This window comes from Chenopodium album, chromosome 7 (assembly GCF_948465745.1).
Source record: "Chenopodium album chromosome 7, dcCheAlbu1.1, whole genome shotgun sequence".
Lineage (NCBI taxonomy): Eukaryota > Viridiplantae > Streptophyta > Magnoliopsida > Caryophyllales > Amaranthaceae > Chenopodium > Chenopodium album.
This window is the reverse complement of record NC_137840.1, coordinates 2,524,125-2,546,046: the sequence shown is the minus strand read 5'-3', so window position 1 is coordinate 2,546,046 and position 21,922 is coordinate 2,524,125. Positions and strand designations below refer to the sequence as shown.

The following is a 21,922-nucleotide window of genomic DNA, read 5'->3' as shown; positions in this document are numbered from 1 at the left end:
TATGGATTGAATTCTCAGGCACATTGTGGCAGTGAACACAAGCATCAGATGGTGTGATTAATATTTTACAGAGGGTTACCTTATGAGGTAATATGTCTAAAAAACAAAGCCAAATGAAAAATCTGATTTTAGGGGTTGTCTTAACATCTCAAATCCAATCCAAATTCTTGCACACTCCATTATCTTTTTAAAAAAGATTCAAAGATTTTTAAAAATCGAACTTTCCTTTAGAAGTTAGAGTTGAAAAAATAAAGTCTTGACAATCATGGTTATAGTCAGGGATAGGGACACTTCTACAAGAATTGATAATCTCTTCGGGGAAAACAAAAGACAACTTGGAGAAATCTCAAACACCATTAGAGATGCATTCCTCGAGCATAATATCTTCTTCCTCTCTTTGAAGGGGACCATGGATAAGGTTTCTAAGAGCACCCGCCCCCACCCAATTGTTAGACCAGGAAAAAATATCAACCCAATTACCCACACCCCATTGAATACAAGCCTTAAAGACATCCCAAACCTTCCCCATGCTTTTCCACAAATGAGAACCAAAAGACGAGAAAGCTCGAAAAAGGTTATTTGGTTTGGAGTACTTATCCTTAAGAATCTGAACAACTAGATTACCTTTTTGGTTCAACATCCTCCACCAAAGCTTCAGCAAATGGGCTTTATTTAAGGCTTTAAAGTGCCTAATACCCAACCCCCCATTCTCTCTAGGTCTAGCAATGTTATCCCAACCTACCAAATGAAGACCTTTTGAATTATCACCCTTCCCCCCAGTGGCGGACCTACCCTTGGTCCTGGTAGGTCACGTGACCTAGCAAAAAAAAAAATACAAAAAAAACACGGAATGAGTGTCTGAAAGGGGGAAAAAAACAAAACAACAGACCCAAACACTCTCATTCTCTCTCTTCGCGAATTCGCTCTTCGACAATTTCAGTCATTCACTCATCGGAGTACCGGACTACCACTCCCCTCCGGCCACACCGCCTCGACGGTCGCTGCACGTCCTTCGCACCGCCGCACGTCCGCAGAGACGCCTCCACCGCTCCACATCTCCACTCGTATTCAGCTCTTCGACTCTTCTAGAGTTCTAGGTAAGATTTTAAGCTTTTAAATTCGTAAATTATACACAAATTGTTGAATTGTTGTGTTGAGTTTGTGTTTAATTGAGTTGATTATGTTCTATTGTTCTTTGCAATTGTTGATTTGCTCTTAAATTTATCAAATTAGGGAGTTAGGGTTTCTGATTTTTTAGGAAATGATATTATTGTAATTTGAATTGCTGATTTTTTTTTTATTCCTGTAAATTGATATTGTAAATTGACAATGGGCTAGTAAAATTGATTAATTGATGATTTCATATTAGAACTTAGCTAGGGTTTCTATTTTTTTTTTTGGAATTAATTAGTTTGGATAATTGCATCTGTGGACTGTTGTTTGAAGCATTTGTGGTTTGCTTAATCTAATTGTTAATGTAACTTAATTTTCAGAATGAAAAGGAAAAAAAATGTGTGATATAAGTTTCTTTGATTCTAACTCTACCCGTTGCAACGACAAGTGTAGAAAAGGTATTTTCAGGAATGACGCAAGTGAAATTAAAGATAAATTGCGTAATACTATGGGAGATCAAATATTGAATGCTTGCTTGGTTACTTATATAGAGCGAGATATGTTTTTTAATGTTGACATAAATGATATTATAGATCGATATTAAAACATGAAAACTCGTAGAGAGCAATTGTAATTTCCTTTATTTGGTTGTAATATGGATATTTATTACTTTTGGAATGTAATTTTTTTTTTTTAATTATTAGCTTTTTAAAAATATTCTTGCATTAATTATTGATTAGTAGTCGGTGGTGACCTAGCACTCGAAAAATCCTGGATCCGCCACTGCTTCCCCCATAAAAACTTTTCCAAGGAGCTATTAAGATGATTCAACACAGACATGGGAAGGAGCATACATTGCATATAGTAATTGGGAAGAGTCTAAAGAGTGGCATATACTAGACATAACCTACCAGCCTTGGAGAGCATTGAAGATTTCCAAAGATCAAGTTTTTTGAGGATTTTTTCAGAAATGAACTTAACTTTATTCTTGGAAGGTCTACAACTCGAAATTGGGAAATCTACATAGGGATTAAGATCATCAGTCCCTCTAAACCCCATAACATCATAGAAGAGTTTCCTATCATTTTGAGAAGTATTCCTAGAAATCAAGACTCTACTCTTTTGAACACTAATAGATTGACCAGAGAAAGCACAAAAGGTATCAAGGGTGTCTTTTAGAGAAAGAATGTTTTCAAGAGAGGTCTCCCCAAAGAGAAGGATATCGCCTGCAAAAAGGAGGTGGGAAATGGGAACTTGCTTCCTCCCCATACAAAAAGGAGACCAAGTCTTTCTCTCCACCTCACCATGAATTAACTGAGAAAGAATTTCCATACAAATGATGAACAAATAGGGAGAGAGGGGGTCACCTTGACGAATACCCTTAGAGGGATTAAAATCCTTGGTAGGAATACCATTCACAAGAATAGTGACAGAAGAAACACAAGCTAAGACATGATAAGCTCAATTGAAAAGGGATCTAAACCAAAGAAGACTAAGTGTGGGGAATAAATTTCAAGCGTTAATCCCCTAGCTTGAACCCCACCGTGATCATACACTAAAGTACGGTGGCGTCCAAAAGGGAAGAAGATAGAGTAAAAGAGTCGCCAACAAGTTTTTGGAACTTGTAAACCGTTCACGAGGTGAAGGTTACACCCCTTAACGATCCAAGAGATCGTCAACTCCATAAGGTCTAGAACCAAATAAGGGTTCGGGGATGAAGGTACAAATCCAACCTAAAAGAGATTGAACCTGCCCTAATAATAGGCCTCTACTTTATTCTGATCGTATTCATGTGCGCTTTCTGACTAACATGCAATCAATAGGATTAACCTGTTTATCTATGTTGGTTGAATATTAATGTACAAATAAATCTATTATTGGCGATCACTTGAAATTATAATCAAATTAACCCTAAACAAGATTATTAATTATCTTATTAAGCATGATTACAAGTACAAATTCCCTTTAAACATGCATAAAAGGTGTGATCAAGCAATAATAATAAATATCAAGCAACATAATAAATAAAATCATAACAATAATCATAATAATAACAATCATAATTAATAATAATAATAATAATAATCATGGTCATAAATTATAACAATTATAATCATAATTAACATAATCATGTTAAAGCATAATAAAAATAGCAAGATCCTAGGCATGATACTAACAAGATTAATAACAAACCCTAGCATGTCACTAAGCAATATGATGTAGACATTCTATACCATATTTTAACCTCGATTTATAGCTATTTTTGTATGATTTCTAAGCTCTACGGAGCTATTTCTCGCTAATATCCTTCTTCTAGTGTGGCTTGGTCTATTTGATTGATTTTTGTAGGAATATGAAGACTTTCGGATGAAATGGAGCATTTGGAGTGATTATGAGCATGCCACGACATTTTGAGGTGGATTGGAGAGCTTTATAAAGAGATTTGCAAGTCATGAGAAGTGTATTGGAGTGTTAGATGATGATTGATGATAATGCTACATGGTCGTGTACCCTTAACTACACGGTCATGCGAAGGTTCCAAGTTCGAGTGTTTGCTACACGGTCGTGTACCACGAGCTACACGGTCGTGTACCACGAGCTACACGGTCGTGTGATTCCATCTCCGTATGAAGTCCGCCTACACGCTCATGTACCTCTCAGCTACACGGCCGTGTACGTGTGCGCAGGAGATTTATTTTATTTATTATTTTATGTTTATTTTTAGGAAAGTATAAATAGGGGTTTTAACCCTATTTTAAAACATCTAGTTTTTATTATAACTTTTTCCATTCTACGTTGTTTTAGAGAGAACACATAGAACTCCATTGAAGCATTCATCTTAATTCAATTTCAAGTATTTCTCTTTCATCTTTAATCTCTTTAATTTTCTATTGTTATTATGTTTTCTTTAATTATTTGTCTTGTTATTTCTATTATCATGTGTGAGTAGTTTCATAATCTAGGGTTAGGTTGAACCCTAATATGGATTGATGTGTTATTTGATTCCCAATTTAATTAATTTGTAATTCCTCTTTGTTAGGGTTGGTTTTATTATCAATGATTAACTAGAAATAGTATTGTTGAATGTGATTAGGTTTACAACGAAAGTTGATTCTTAATTGATTTTAGAACCCTAATTAAAAGTTGGAGCTTTTATGCATGAAAATAGCTAATTGTTCTTGCTAGGACTTATAGGATGTCGTTCTCAATGTCTTTAATATGTATGATTCCATGAAAATAGGTATGATTGCATGTTAGGGAAGCTATTAGTTGATCGAAAGAAACTCTTAGTATTGTTTTAGGGAGCATCTGTCCTGTGGAATGTTTATTGATTTAATTGAGGGAAAGGGATTGTTCTATTGCATTGATTCATGTTAGTGGGGATACTTAATCTTAGATGTTTTTAGTTCTTGATTAATTCCATAGTATTATTATTCAATGCTTATTAGTTGATATTGTTCTTAGTTATTAATTCTCACTTATTTGATTTGGTTACTTGCTTAGTAGTTACTTGAGTCTAATTAATTAGCTGAACTATAGTCTCTTGGGATCCGACCCTTACTTGCCCGTCTACATAGTAGTGGTCTTGTTAGGTTATTTTTGTTAGGTACGCGACACGCCTATCAAATTTTGGCGCCGTTGCCGGGGACTAACGGTTTCATTCTAGTTATTTGTGATTCGTTTTACTAAGCATATATTTTGTTGCTTCGGCTATTGTTCCTTGTGTCTTTGATCTCCCATTTTAGTTTCTTTGTTGCATGCAAACTCGAAGTTCAGGTTCAGATGATTTAACACCTTTTGATTCTGAGATCTAAGCTACTGCGAGAAGACAAAGAGGTAGAAGAAGGAGAAATCGAAATAAAAGAAACATGGTCGACCCAGGAACAAAATCTCTTTTGGAGTATGGTATTCCGGATACAACAACCGGATTTCTCTCCAGTATTGTTAGACCACCTGTCACCGCTCAGAGTTTTGAGTTGAAGCCCCAATTCATACAGTTTATCTCCAATGATTCTTTTGCGGGCTCATCAAATGATTGCCCTGTGACTCACATTGATAGTTTCTTGGAAAAGTGTGACACTATGAAGCTCAACGGTGTCACTGATGATGCTATTAGACTACGCCTTTTCCCTTTTTCATTAAGGGATAGGGCAAGGGAGTGGCTACGAGATGAAGGTATTGGTTCCTTTGATACGTGGGACAAGCTTGCTAAGGCCTTCCTAGTAAAATTCTTGGGGCAAGAGAAAACCGCGAAATTAAGGAACGAGCTATCTACCTTCCATCAATATAATGATGAATCCTTATATGAGGCATGGAGAAGGTTTAAGCGATTGCAGAGACAATGCCCTCACCATGGTATTCCAGAATGGATGTTGATCCAAACATTCTATAATGGTTTAACCCATGAGTTTCGCATATACATTGATGCTGCGTCTGGAGGTTCTATCATGACAAAGAATCCAACCGATGCGAAGGATTTGATTGAGAAGATGGCGGCTAATGATAATTACCATCCAAGGGGACAAAATGCTATCAACACAGGTAATAAACATGATGTTGATGCGCTAACCATGTTGACTAGTTCTGTGCAGGCACTAACTCATAAAGTCAATCAACTCCAAGTTGAGTCCTCTCGACCCTCGATGGAAACTTGTCAAATGTGTGGATTGCAAGGCCATACTGCGCGGGAGTGTCAGCCCAATTATGATGGAATGACGATTGATCAAGCTAATGCTTTCTATACCACGACCTCCACAAGGCCATTTGATGAAGGGTGGAGAAATCATCAAGGGTTCTCATACAAGAACACTCAAGCTATAGCAAATCCTCCACCACCACCAGCTTTTCAGGCAATGGCACCTTTAAATCATCATCTCATGCACCAACCACCACCTCAATCTTCAAATCTTGAATCCATTATGGAGACTTTTGCTACCTCCCAGCGTCAACAACAAGAGCTTATATCAAAGCAATTTGATTTACAAGCAAAGCAAAATGAATATTTTGAAAACTCGATTCAATTGCTTGTTGCTCAAAATAAGAGGATAGAAACTCATCTTTCTCAACTATCACAACAAGTGAGTCATCTATCAACTCTTCAAGATCAAGCAAAAGTCCAGACGAAACAATGCAATGCAATCTTCATGAAGAGTGATGAATTGTTTACGGGTGGATTAGAAGAGAAAGTGTGCAATGTGGAGTCAAGAACTGAGAAGCATGAGAGAGAAGGTCCCAAATATGTTGCTCCACAAGCATATGAGGAGCCGATGCCTTTCCCGCAAAGGTTATCAAAAGCTGTGCTCGATAAGCATTTTGGGAAGTATTCCGAGACTCTTAAGAAGGTATATGCTACCATTCCTTTTTCCGATCTTGTAGTTCAAATGCCTCAATTTGCAAATTTTGTGAAAGGAATTCTAGATCATGATCATAATGATAAGAAATTAGAAAGTTTGGTAGTAAAGGAGAAATGTCCTGATCCTTTACATGATAGCTTACCACCTAAATTGCATGATCCTGGTAGTTTTACTATCCCTTGTATGATAAACGAAACATATTTTGATAGGGTCTTGTGTGATTTAGGTGCTAGTGTTAATTTAATGCCTTCTTCTTTGTATGAAAAATTAGGTTTGAAAAAACTTAAACCCTCTCCCATATCTCTTCAAATGGCTGATAGAACTGTTAGACTCCCTAAGGGTGTAGTTGAAGATGTATTAGTTGGGATTGGTGAACTTGTATTTCCAGTTGACTTTGTTGTAGTGGATATGACAGAAGACCTTAAGATCCCATTAATCTTTGGTCGTCCTTTTCTTGCTACAAGTCAAGCTTTAATAGATGTTCCTAAAGGACAAGTGACCATTAGAGCTCAGGATAAACAAGTTGTGTTTAAGCTTTTCAATGACCATAATTTTACTTTTGATGGTGATACCTGTTTGAGAATTGATGCTACTAACCCTTTGGTTAATAAGTGTGTTTCCAATAGAAATCATGTGCGCAAAAAGGACAATATTCCACCACACGATGGGTTTAGCTACATCAAAATAAGCTCGGATACAAAGCACATCAACTCTAATTTGAAGGAGTCGTTTGGAGGTGGATATATTGATGAGAAATACCACAGAGTATCTTCTTCGTGTGGTGACCCAGGTTGAGCTACTAAAGAGGGGTCGAGCTAAAGACCTTAAACAAGCGCTAAATGGGAGGCAACCCATTCCGTTTTTTTTATTTATTTTATTTTCCCTTTATTTTTTCTATTTATTTATTATTATTATTATTATTTTTTTAGTGTTTTGGGGTTACAATGCGACGTTATTTTGAGGGCGGTCCCAGCTCCGCCCTTAGGTATGATCCCTCCTCTGTCAGTAGGGCCTAGTTTTCTTTTTCCCTTGCTTGTTCTTATTCAATATATGTTCACATTGAGGACAATGTGAAGTTTAGCTTGGGGGAGGGATTACTTTTGGCTTTGGGTAGTTACTTTGTGAATCATGACGATGAATGGCTAGTAAACTACTTTTCTGTGCCCCTATCCTTGATGATTTAAAGGTTTTTGGCTTGATTTTTATTGAAAGACTTGCAATGCGGATTAAATGATCACGATCTGATATTGGGTTGTCTTGGCCTAATGGAAATCAACTTTGTGCAACTGTGTATGAATCTGGAGCTTGACTGTGCTAACTGTGAGGCTTGAGCCTTTATTATTTATTCATGCGTGTTAGTTCCTGGTGTGACATTGATCTTAGTTTTGTCTTGAGACTTTTAGTAGTGTGTCATGGTACATTGCACATGCACGATGAGGAGGACGAAGGCCATGTTCATTAGGTAGCCTCCAGATGAATTTAGAAACGTTTGTCCCCTTCTTGCTTATCCATGTTGTAGCCTTGTCCATGTTTTTCATCTAAGTCACAAAATTAACCTATCGGCCCCAATTAGTAACTTATCTCAAGTCTAGCTTGGGGGAGCCATCTATCTTGGTATTCTCTATGGTTTGTGATGATGTTTTGGAGAAGATTAATTTGAAGCTTGAAGGTTCTTGAATTTTTTGCTATATGATCTATTTTTTTTTTAAGCTCTCATAGTTTGAAAAAAAAAATGAAAAAAGAAAAGAAAAAAATTAAGCTTCTTGAAGGATAAATAAAAGAGCTTCAAAAATAAGAATAGTGTGATGAATTGATTATGTAGGGTGAATAAGGTGGTAGTTGCTCTTAATTCAAGTTGTGTTTGGAGTGTGTATTCTTGTGAATTAGTTCGATGGGATTTTGATTTGTATTGTTCATTTTTGATGGCTTCCCTGAGGGGCTATAATTTGCCTACATTTTCCAAATTTTTCCTACCCATTTTCACCCGGCCTACATTACAAGCTTGAAAAAAAAGACCTTCTGACCTTCGTGCATAGTATTGTGTTCATGTGAAACGAGTCTTTTGTCAAAATGCTGGAGTATGTGTAACATTTCGAGTCGACTTTTGACTAGGTTGAGCGGCATTATTACCCTCTAAACACACGAGTGTTGTGAGAATGGGGGGTTGTTATTATTAGTGGGGATGGAGAGAGATCGGGCTCATTTTTAGCTCGCCACATAAAATTGTGCGGAGTGACCACTAAGTGAGATAATCTAGTCATCGATTCCTTATGTGTACATGGTTGACTCTGTTTGATGGCTATTCAGGTTGATTGATAATCTGAATGAGGTGATTGGTTGACTAAGATGCTTGTGTGTCTAATCTCAATTTCGAGTATGATTTTTCAAATGTATTATGGGGTGAAGTATGTTTATTTGGTTGTTGCTAGTCATTGATTGTCTTGCTTGAGGGCAAGCAAGAAGCTAGCTTGGGGGAATTTGATGTAGACATTCTATACCATATTTTACCCTCGATTTATAGCTATTTTTGTATGATTTCTAAGCTCTACGGAGCTATTTCTCGCTAATATCCTTCTTCTAGTGTGGCTTGGTCTATTTGATTGATTTTTGTAGGCATATGAAGACTTTCGGATGAAATGGAGCATTTGGAGTGATTATGAGCATGCCACGACATTTTGAGGTGGATTGGAGAGCTTTATAAAGAGATTTGCAAGTCATGAGAAGTGTATTGGAGTGTTAGATGATGATTGATGATAATGCTACATGGTCGTGTACCCTTAACTACACGGTCATGCGAAGGTTCCAAGTTCGAGTGTTTGCTACACGGTCGTGTACCACGAGCTACACGGTCGTGTACCACGAGCTACACGGTCGTGTACCACGAGCTACACGGTCGTGTGATTCCATCTCCGTATGAAGTCCGCCTACACGCTCATGTACCTCTCAGCTACACGGCCGTGTACGTGTGCGCAGGAGATTTATTTTATTTATTATTTTATGTTTATTTTTAGGAAAGTATAAATAGGGGTTTTAACCCTATTTTAAAACATCTAGTTTTTATTATAACTTTTTCCATTCTACGTTGTTTTAGAGAGAACACATAGAACTCCATTGAAGCATTCATCTTAATTCAATTTCAAGTATTTCTCTTTCATCTTTAATCTCTTTAATTTTCTATTGTTATTATGTTTTCTTTAATTATTTGTCTTGTTATTTCTATTATCATGTGTGAGTAGTTTCATAATCTAGGGTTAGGTTGAACCCTAATATGGATTGATGTGTTATTTGATTCCCAATTTAATTAATTTGTAATTCCTCTTTGTTAGGGTTGGTTTTATTATCAATGATTAACTAGAAATAGTATTGTTGAATGTGATTAGGTTTACAACGAAAGTTGATTCTTAATTGATTTTAGAACCCTAATTAAAAGTTGGAGCTTTTATGCATGAAAATAGCTAATTGTTCTTGCTAGGACTTATAGGATGTCGTTCTCAATGTCTTTAATATGTATGATTCCATGAAAATAGGTATGATTGCATGTTAGGGAAGCTATTAGTTGATCGAAAGAAACTCTTAGTATTGTTTTAGGGAGCATCTGTCCTGTGGAATGTTTATTGATTTAATTGAGGGAAAGGGATTGTTCTATTGCATTGATTCATGTTAGTGGGGATACTTAATCTTAGATGTTTTTAGTTCTTGATTAATTCCATAGTATTATTATTCATTGCTTATTAGTTGATATTGTTCTTAGTTATTAATTCTCACTTATTTGATTTGGTTACTTGCTTAGTAGTTACTTGAGTCTAATTAATTAGCTGAACTATAGTCTCTTGGGATCCGACCCTTACTTGCCCGTCTACATAGTAGTGGTCTTGTTAGGTTATTTTTGTTAGGTACGCGACACGCCTATCACAATAAAAATCAAATCTTTAACCCTAACATGATACTAACAATCATAAATATTAGGAAGAGAATAAAAGGCATCGTAGCAATCATATTTAATATTAAAGTTCCCCTAGACATGATACTAGGAATATCATAACAATTTAAACATGATTTCTACATCATAACATCAATAAAAATCATTAAAGTACTTACTTTGATGCCTCGTTGTAGGGAATAATTTCAAGCTTTTAATCCCACTAGCTTGAACCCCACTGTGATCATACACTAAAGTACGGTGGCGTCCAAAAGGGAAGAATATAGAGTAAAAGAGTCGCCAACAAGTTTTTTAGGAACTTGTAAACCGTTCACGAGGTGAAGGTTACACCCCTTAACGATCCAAGAGATCGTCAACTCCATAAGGTCATGAACCAAATAAGGGTTCGGGGATGAAGGTACAAATCCAACCTAAAAGAGATTGAACCTGCCCTAATAATAGGCCTCTACTTTATTCTGATCATATTCATGTGCGCTTTCTGACTAACATGCAATCAATAGGTTTAACCCTAAACCTGTTTAATCTATGTTGGTTGAATTTAATGCACAAACAAATCTATTATTGGCGATCACTTGAATTATAATCAAATTAACCCTAACAAGATTATTAATATCTTATTAAGCGTGATTACAAGTACCAAATTCCCTTTAAGCATGCATAAAAGGCGTGATCAAGCAATAAATATAAATAATCAAGCAACATAATAAATAATCAATAAATAATCATCATAAAAATAGATTGAAATAATCATGATAATAATAAATAATCATAATAATAATCATGTTAAAATAATCATCATCATAAAATTATAATAATAATATTCATAATCATCATAAATTATAACAATTATAATCATAATCATGTTCATGTTAATATTAAAGCATAATAAAAATAGCAAGATCCTAGGCATGATACTAACAAGATTAATAACAAACCCTAGAATGTCACTAAGCAATAAAAATCAAATCTTTAACCCTAACATGATACTAACATCATAAATATTAGGAAGAACATAGGAAGCATCACAGGAATCATAATAAACATATTTGATATTATAACTTTTTCCCTAAACATGATATTAGGAATCATAATAACAATATAAACATGATTTCTACATCATAATATCAATTAATCAATTAAAGTACTTACTTTGATGCCTCGTACCTCTTTCTAATAACAAAATACACACGTTAGTAACTTCAAGGAAAATAATAAACAAACAATTAAATTAAATAATTGAAAGAGAGATTTGGGACCAAACCCTCAGAAATTAAACCTTTCACGTCTAGGGCGAAGGCAACTTCGAATATGGCTAGGTGTTTTTAGATCTTGTGAATGCGGAATTATTTATTTGAAAACAAAGTTTAGAAAAGAGAGAGAATAATCAAGAAAATCTTGATGAGAGTTGGTTGTAGGTGAATGTAGATGATGAATTGGTGAATGAAAACGGAGTTTTTGATACGATATTTATAGAGAAAATCAGCCAAAAAAGATAATTTAACGAAACAGAGTTTGACGATCGCAAAACAGGATTGGCGCCAACCCTGGCTAGCTGGCGCCAGGCACTAATGGCTAGCGCCTGGCGCCAAGCCTGGTTCCAGGCGCCAAGGCCTGGGGTTGGACGCCAAACTGGATTTCAACGCGTTTTCGAAAATCTGATAAATTTCCCGTACTGGAAGATAAAATAATATAATTCCTTCGAAAACGCTATTTGATCTTGATTAAAACTCTGAAAAGTCAACAAAGTCAACTTATCAATGCTAATTGAATTAGGAATGAAAAGAACCTTCTAGAAGATTCTAGAAGACTAAAACCATTCCTAATTGCATTAGGAATGATAAACCATATTAGGCCCTCCCCTAGATCATTGGGCCGTACATAAAGCTAAAACCGGGCCCAGTTTAGTAAATTGGCCATAACTTCCTCAATATTCATCGGAATTGGGCTTATAATATATCGTTGGAAAGGTCTTTGCAAGCCCCATCCAACTACACCACTATTGGACCCATATCATGGACCAACCAAACTGGATTGGATGTTTTCTTAAAAATAAAGTTTTCAAAAACAGGGAGAAGAGAAAAGAAATAAAACTTTCCGCTACACTAGACCTTTCCACACTTCGTTTCATTCGATTATGATTCGACGTGAAAGGTACTCATCACCGGGTTTGGTTTTGGGGAGACACAAATGGGTGTCTACACTCGTACCTCTTTCTAATAACAAAATACACACGTTAGTAACTTCAAGGAAAATAATAAACAAAACAATTAAATTAAATAATTGAAAGAGAGATTTGGGACCAAACCCTCAGAAATTAAACCTTTCACGTCTAGGGCGAAGGCAACTTCAATATGGCTAGGTGTTTCTAGATCTTGCGAATGTGGAATTTTGTATGTAAAAAGCGAGTTTAGAAAAAAGAAAGAAAGAGATGGTGAATGATTAAAGAGAATGAGAGAATTAATGAATGAAAACTGGTTGTAGGTGAATGTAGATGAATGTTGATGAGAATTGGTGAATGAAAACGGAGTTTTTAATACGTTATTTATAGAGAAAATCAGCCAAAAAGATAAAATATCAAAACAGAGCATTGGCGCACCTAAAATAGAGCTGGCGCCAACGCTGCCTTATTGGCGCCAGGCGCCAATGCTAGCGCCAAGCGCCAATGCTTGGCGTTAGGCGCTAACCTTGTTTTTGACGCGTTTTCTAAAATCAGATAAATTTTGCCGTACAGGAGGATAAAATCGTATCTTTTCCTCAAAAATGTTCTTTGATTTTAATTAAAACTCTGAAAAGTCAACAAAAGTCAATTTATCAATGCTAATTGAATTAGGAATGAAAAGAACCTTCTACAAAAATCTAGAAGACTAAAACCCTTCCTAATTGCATTAGGAATGATAAATCATATTAGGCCCTCCCATAGATCATTGGGTCGCACATAAAGCTCAAACCGGACCCAGTTTAGTAAATTGGCCATAACTTCCTCAATATTCATCGGAATTGGGCTTATAATACATCGTTGGAAAGCTCTTGTCAAGCCCCATCCAACTACACTACTATTGGACCCATATCATGGACCAACCAAACTGGATTGACTGTTTTCTTAAAATAAGTTTTCAAAAACAGAGAAAAGAGAAAAGAAATAAAACTATCCGCGACACTAAACTTTCCACACTTTCACTTCATTCGATTATGATTTGACGCGAAAGGTACTCATCACCGGGTTTGGTTTTGGGGAGACACAAATGGGTGTCTACACTAAGGCATTTCTCAAGAAAATCCACTCAATCTTATCATAAGCTTTCTCCAAGTCAAGTTTAAGGATGAACCAACCCTTCTTCCCTTTCCTTTTTTTTTTCATGGAATGCAAAATTTCATTCACCACAATTACATTTGTCTCAGTTCCCTTCCCCGGGAGGAAACTATTTTGGTTGGGGGAAATTCTAGAGGGAATGAAACCATGAAGTCTATTGGCAATGATCTTAGTCACAATCTTGTACACAGTGTTACATAGACTGGTAGGTCTAAACTAAGTGATTGAGGAAGGGTCAGACACTTTAAGGATAATGGCTATCAGGGTTCTATTGATGTCAGCAGGGATAGCTTTCTCTTCAAAAAAATTTCTAATAAAGGAAGTAAGATCTAAGCTAATGGTGTCCCAAAATTTTTTGTAGAAAAAAGGATGATAACCATCTAGCCCCGGGGCCTTAAAAGATCTCATTTTACAAATAACCCCCCAAATCTGATGAAGATCAGGGATATGGACAATGGATATTAGGGAAGAATGCTCAGGAGAAGGGAGAGGGAAAGCATCCACCTCAGGGGGACTGACAAAAGAGGAAGAGAACAAATTAGAGAAATAGTTTTTTATATGGCTTCAAAGAAGGATAGGCTCAGAGATTTAGGCACCAACCTCCGCACATAAAGAAATAATTCTATTTCTATTTCTCTTGATAAGGACTGATTTATAAAAATAAGAAGTATTCTTATCCCCTTCCACAATCCAATTATCTCTAGACTTCATCATCCAAAAGAACTCTTCTTGTTGAAGAATCTCCAAGAGTTCATCTTGCAAATTCCTCTCCAAGTCAAAAAGATAACTTGAAAAACCATTTGATCCTTAGGATTTTTTTAATAGCCTCTAATCTCGCTATGAGGCGAGCCTTTTTCTTAAAAATATTTCCAAACACATTTTTATTCCAGAACACACAAGCAGGGGTCAAGTCATTCAACTTGTCAAATTTTTTTTTATTACTTTTACACCACTTAGAAGGAATAAGGGAGATGAAGGATGGCTCCATACACCACATGGGTTCAAAGCGGAAAGGTTTTGGGTCTTGATAGCCAATACTTTCAAAGAAGCATAAGAGAATGGGGCAATGATCAGAGGTAAGACGGGGAAGAATTTTTAAGTGACCAGAAGGAAAAAGAGAAATCCACTCCACATTAGTCCAAGCTCTGTCAAGTCTCTCAAAAATAGGTCCAATTTTTCGTTTATTAATCCAAGTAAATTCCTGACCATAAAAACCCAAATCAAGCATATTACAAACACGCATACAACCAAGCAGGGCATTTTCTCTATGCAATTTAATCGGTTTACCACCAAATTTTTCATGAGGATAACAAACTTCATTGAAATCACCCCAAATTACCCACGTCAAATCCATAAAAGAGTTAAGAAATTCAAAATCAGACCAAAGCAATCTTCGCACACGAAATTTAGGATTAGCGTAAATACTAGAAAGAAAATTTTTTTTAGGAGGCGAATATACCTGAAGAATTCCATGAATGCCCTGATCTGTCATTCTGGTGGTTTCAAACGAAACATATTTTGACCTCCACAGAATGGCAATCCCTCCAGAAAACCCAGTCGGTTCCACCATCAGCCATTCATCATAGGGGAGCTTCCGCACAATTTTTTCCGTATCAGACCTACTCACATGAACTTTCGAGATAACAATCAAATGGGGTTGATGTTTCTGAATCAGAAGGCGAATAAGAAGGAGATTCTAGCTATCCCCCTTGCATTCCAATAAAGGATGGACATATCACGAATTATAAGGGGGGCAAGGAAAGGGATCTACTTCTCTGCTTGGTAGATCTCTCAGATACTCTAGATCTTGTCCTATGATTGGCTCGGCTCCATGGATAGACTTATTGACCTTTCTAGTTCGTGGACTCCGACGAACTCCCAGCCTACTATCAATTGAATTTGACGTTCTCGCCTTCTAGTATGGACCAACTTCATCACATTTGTCCAATTTCTCGTTTCAATATTGACTGCCAGAAATTGCAACTGAATCATTTCGATATGCCGAGGGAGAATCGGAGGGGGATCTATTCGGTGGGATGACATCCATAGAGTTTTCAATCATCATCTGTTCCATCCTTCAAAAGAAAAATTGTTTCACCTCCTATGATAAGAAAACCAGATTTGCTACATTCGGGAGGTGGGTAGGAATAAGATTGCCTAGGTTCGTTAACATATTCATTTCTAACCATTCTGCCGGAACCTGAAGCGGGTTGAGGATACATTGCCAGAGAACCTCCCGCGACACTATGCTTACTTCGTCCCACTGCTGCGTTTCCATCATAAACTGGATGAGGTTCGGATTCAGGTCCAAAATTCCGGTTTCTAGCGGAGTCAGGTCCACCACTTGAGTGTTCCAGTTTGGGTAGATCTCTTGAGGAGAGGGAGGGGTCCACGGAGGGGAAGCTAATGGGTTTAGAGTGCTGGTTGGGGCTGAAGATGGAGAGTGGTCGGGGTTTCTCGATGGGTGAAAAATGTCATGGACTGGAGATGGGTTGTAGGTTGCATAATTGGAGATCATCTTGAACAAAAGAAGGGGATTCAGAAGAGAAAAATTGGAAAGGGTTAGCTGAAAGAGGGATGGAGGAGTGAGTGTTTGGACTAGATTGACTAGAGGAGGGAGAAGAAGTCTCTGGAGAAAAGGAGTGCGATCCAGCTGTAAGGAGAGGAGGAGATTTCAAGGGGGCACGTGTCAAAATCTGAGGGATTTCAAATTTAGAATTTTTTTTTACCAAAAACAGAAAATTGGCGCCTAATTGGATGAAGGCTTTGTTTCCTTTTTTCGACCCATTTCATGGTAGCTTGACCTGGTTGCTGTCTTTCTCCGACAACCGATTCCTGGTTGAATTTGTTCTTTGATTTTCCAGCAACTTGAATCCATTCCTCATTACTCTCAGATGTCAAATTGCTCTTACCCGTGACTTGGGTTTGATTTCCTTTAGCAAGGTTGTTTTTACACTCCATTGTCCAGTGCCCATAACCTCTGCATCCTTTGCAGAATTTTGAAGCATCTTGCATTTGAATCGGCTGCAAGAAATTACCAATCCAAATTGCTGATGGAGAAGGTTTGGAGAGGTTAATTTGAATGAGAAACAGTTTGCCTAAAGCATTGCCAATGCCCATCAAAATTTCTTTTTCATAGAACTCAATTGGTAGCTCCGGCAATGTAACCCATAGCACAGCAGAGTCAACTATCACGTCAGAGGGTCTAAAACCAGGTTAACACAATTTCAGAAACAGAGGGAAACCCCTAATTTTCCAAGGACCACGCTCAAGAGTATCTTGGAGATCTTCCTGACATGAAAACTTCAGAAAAAAAAAAAAAACCTTTTTCCCAGAAGATGAATCTCCCATCTCGAACAATGAACAAAGGCTTTCTTCTGGAGCTCTTTCAAGAAAGAGAAAGAGAACGATTTACCAATGACTTTCCCAATTAAAGAAAATTTCCAAGAAGAGCAGAGAGAGGCACACCGATCAACATCAAGCAGGAAGAAGACTTGGCTATCCGCAACAAAGTCAGGAGAGAGAGCGGAGGCGACAAGGGAGCGGAATGAGGCAAGGGAACAAATAAAGGCGGAGGACGGAAGGGGAGAAGAGAGAGCGGATTTAAAGGATTTGGGGCGGAATGACGGCGGCGGTGAGCTCTCGGAAGATGAATGCTGATAGGGACGACCGGATTACCTGCAGGATCGGGGAGGGGGGGGGGAGAGGGGGGAGACATTTTTTTATCTTTCAAATACAAGACTGCTATGTAGGAATTTGATAAGCTATTGTGGCTTTCACGTATGTGTAACTTTAATTTCTTTTACTCCATAGTTAGTTCCTTATTAAAGAGGGCAAGGAAACTTTAATGCAAACTACTAATAATCATATAAATTACTATGTGAAGTTAGTGGGGAACTCACTTTATCATTTTGAGGTCAAACGCCATCAACTACATATGCTTGGGAGTAGGGGGATTCCCTTACCTCCTCCTCTCTACTCTCAAGCATCAACCTGTATAGCTGGGCTGACTTTATCTATGAAAAGTGCCGGTTCAGTAGGGTATTTCATTTATCTACAAATAATAATATATAAAAATACAAGTAACGTAGGAAATATAGCGTTTAATCTGATTTTAATAGGACAAGATTACGACCAAAAGTAGAAATTAAATTCCTAGATTTAGGATAAAAGCGGATCTCCTTGGGTCCATGGTCCATTTTATTTGTTTAGATTAGATCATTTTTAACTACTTAAATATGGATATACTATTTCAAGTGTAAACTTTATTTTTCATTTTGTTCTTAGTGAAAAACAACTACTCTACTCCATATAAGATGATCCAAATTTTAGTTAGAGCAATTCACACGTCATAATAATGGTGTAATTCATGCCTCGTATTTTGTCTGTGGGAATCTTCTATTTTTATGCACGCCCTCAAAGGCTCAAGGACCTTTTTTATTTTTTATAATATTTTTATTTTTATTTTTTATGTTGCAGTCAAAGTATGAATTGATCAACAATCAATTTATATATTATTATTGTTGATGTCAAAAACTACTAAAATATCTTACTACCATAAACAACGAGAGGTTAAGACTCAAGAGTTCTACTTTTTTTTTTTTTTTGAATGGGACTCAAGAGTTCTACTTTAATTTGTATTTATATATGCCTTAATCATAAACATTGAAATATATATATTACGCTCATATAATTAAGTTATACAATTAAGAAGAGGAAATACTATTTATCAACTTTTAACAAGCCCACTTTATACGATCGGGAATTATTTTATCAGAAAGACTTGCTAAAATGGTCCAAATATTTAAAGATAATTAGTCTATTGACCCGTTCGATACACGGGTTGTTCTTATGTTATTTTTCTTGAAAAGCGTCGGTTTTGTTGTGGAATTTAGTTAAGTATATATACATAGATATTGTGAGGTATGAAATGACAATATGACATATTGGTTTGAGTTATATTTTAAGTTTAGGAGATGAATAGACTATTTTATATTTTTTTTGTTAATGTAATTTGCACTAATTAATTTAACTTTAATTTATTATATTAAAAATGAAATACTTAACTTTCTTACTTAAGTTTTATAAGTTTTGGAATGCATAAAGATTAAAGACTTGAATATTATCTATATATTTTGTTTTTATATCAAAAAGAGAATGTAATTAAACATATGAGTGATTATGGTGACATGTGACTTAGGGCCTGTTCTCATTGACTAAGCTCAGCTGAACTGAACTGAACTGAACTGAATTGAGCTGAAGTGGACTGAATTGAACTGAACTAAACTGAACTGAGCTGAACTGAACTGAACTGAGCTGAACTGAACTGAACTGAACTGAATATTTTATAAGAGAAGGAAATTAGGAGCTGAGCTGAACTGAACTAAACTAAACTAAACTGAGCTGAATGAACTGAACTGAGCTGAACTAAACTGAACTGAACTGAATTTCAACGTAAGAGAACAGACCCTTAGTATAGATTTGTTGTTTGTGGTTTTAAATACTCCCTCCGTTTTTAAATACTTGTTCCACTTTCCTTTTTCGGCCGTTTTTAAATATTTGCTCCATTTCCTTATTTGGAAAGTTTTTATAATATTTAATTCATTTCTACCACCTAGTGGATCCAACAAATATCATATTTTATTCATTTCATATTCTCTCACCTCCAATTTCTCCACTACTTTTGTTTTTTACAATTTTTTATTCTTTCAACAACCCCACTACCTCCATATTTTATTACTTTCTACAAATTCTCCTAAAACTCCGCGCATGGAGAAATGAAGCAAGTATTTAAAAACGGAGGGAGTACTAAAGTATAGATATATATATATTGATAGATAAAGATTTTATACATGTATTCATAATAAGAATATTTTTAACAATAAAATTAAACAGAAATAAAATATGGCAATATGGCACACCACCTGTTCATTTCAACTTAATTTCAGTTCAATTTCTAATTTCCTTCTCTCATAAACAATTCAGTTCACTTCACTTCACTTCAATTTAATTTACTTAAAAAAACAGGCTAAGTCATCAATTGATCATAGAGAATGCATCCGAAAGAGGAGACACTCCGTACTTGAATGATGTTCATCTTGGAAAACAGACTCATCAATTCAAGTGTTAGTTAACCAATCCACAACTCTATTCCTTTCCCTATATACACATGCGTTAAGGTTACATCCCAATCATTACTTTTTTTTTTTTCTTTCATCATTCGGCACTTGTGCTATAATGCTGTTGTGCATAATGTGAATACAATTTCCCATATGGTTCTCAGTCCAAAATTGCAGCTTCATTATCTATTAGTACGTGCTAGGAGCTTACGAGTCAATTGTTATTGAATTTTTAGTGCTCCACTAAATTTCAATTGTTATTGAATTAATTAATTTATTTATTCTTTTTTAATGCTTATAAATGGTCCAAACTTTTATCTTCTCCTATATGGAGCTAATGGAGGTATGGATAGCTTGGACTTTTTCTTTTTTGTTTTCTTGATAAGAAGCATAGGCTCATTTTCAGTATTCTATTGATGATGTTCACTCAATTACTGAATTACATGCCAATTTATATGTCTATATGATATCACACATTTTTATCATAAATAAATTTTGTACCCTTGTAGTTATAAGTGTAAAAACTGATCTTACTCTAAACAAGTCTATCTAACCTGATCTAGTACTTGATATACATATATGCCTATATGGACAAAATAATTTAGCATGACTCATGTCAGAAATGCCAACTCGAATAACTCGACATGTGATCTGAATTGACACCTTTACATCATACTTCAAACTTTAGAATCACAAGCTATTTTGAAGTATCATATGTTGATTACTAAACAGCTTTAGTAGTGGAAGTATAACATAACATACATCATTTAAAACTTTTTTTTTTTTTTAATTTTTGTGCTAAGTATTAATGTATGTTCCATATTAGGTTATTATGGAATAAAGCTTTATCTGCTAAAGCTCACTAATATTAGACAAATTTTATCAACCAAAAATGGAACTAAACAAAATATAAAATATAAAATACAAAATAAAAACAGTCGAGTCCAACAAATAGATGATGAATTTGGGGTAGCCGACTAGCCCGTATAACACTAGATTAGGCAGTCACTCTCATTATCGACTCAATCCAAGTGTTAGATTTTATATTTTAGTAGATATGAGTTATATATTTGTGATGATGCGTGAATATCGTGGCACCATATATGTTGGGGTTGGTACATAATTTAATAGTTCCTTGCTTAATTGCAAAGAATTTCCTAAAAAGTCACCGTCCATATAAAAAAACTGTAAAAGTATTCCATATGTCTCAATTTACTTCTATGATTTCTTTTACCGTTGTTTCAATTTTACCTTGTATTCTTTTTCTGACTTTTCCTTCATCTTAGTCACCGTTTATATAAAAAAACTGTAAAAGTATTGCAATAGAAATGTGTTAGTTTCAAGCAATTAGAAATGTGCTAATTTAAATTATGTGGAAGAAGTAATATTTATATAAGTAGTAGTGTGTGGCCCGGACATTGCATTGTGTTACTACTTTAAAATAGAATGTTAATTAAAAAAGCGGCCGGATCTAAATGAAAGAAACTTCCATTGTCTTGAAATTGTTGAACCTATTCTCTTTATTAATTTTTTATAGGCTACATATTTATTTTATTTAATCCATTATTATGCTTACTTAAAGATATACTACTATTGGCTAAGATGGTAGTATTGTAATCAGCACATAAACAATTTTAGGGACGCTTTTTAATATATAAATTATAGTTTTAGGGTCTGTTCTCATACTTTGAATTCAGTTCAATTCAGTTCAGTTCAGTTCAGTTCCTAATTTCCTTCTCTTATAAAATATTCATTTCAATTCAGTTTAGTTCAGCTGAGCTCAGTCAACGAAAACAAGCCCTAAATGTATATATTCTTTCCTAAAAAAAACAAAAAAAAAATTGTGTATATTCTTGATCAAGATATCCGATCCGTATATTAATTTTTTTTAATTGAAAACTAGTTTCAAGCAATGTCTTAATAATACACTATAATTTTTGTAATAAAGTTACAAAAATATAAGAGTGAATTTTTCTCAATAACACTAGATTCACTTACAAACCAGAATAGGACACATAAAGGTGGATGATTAAAAAGTGGAGTGGTTAATTGATGGTTTTGGTGATGATGGCAAAACTAACATACT

At 35.5% G+C, this 21,922-nt stretch overlaps 1 protein-coding gene and 1 non-coding gene across 2 annotated transcripts; one reads left to right on the top strand and one right to left on the bottom strand.

The window, feature by feature from the left end:
* The first annotated feature begins 4,982 nt into the window (after window positions 1-4,982).
* Window positions 4,983-8,783, top strand: LOC145639860 (uncharacterized). The gene is made up of 4 exons (XM_081691188.1): window positions 4,983-5,963; window positions 6,156-6,630; window positions 6,739-6,947; window positions 8,775-8,783. Exons 1-4 carry the CDS (start codon window positions 4,983-4,985, stop codon window positions 8,781-8,783), a joined length of 1,674 nt encoding a protein of 557 aa, XP_081547314.1.
* On the bottom strand, window positions 5,367-5,473 carry LOC145641246 (small nucleolar RNA R71). The gene has a single exon (XR_014115302.1). It is a non-coding gene; the product is annotated as a small nucleolar RNA R71 (small nucleolar RNA).
* Window positions 8,784-21,922: the final 13,139 nt, after the last annotated feature.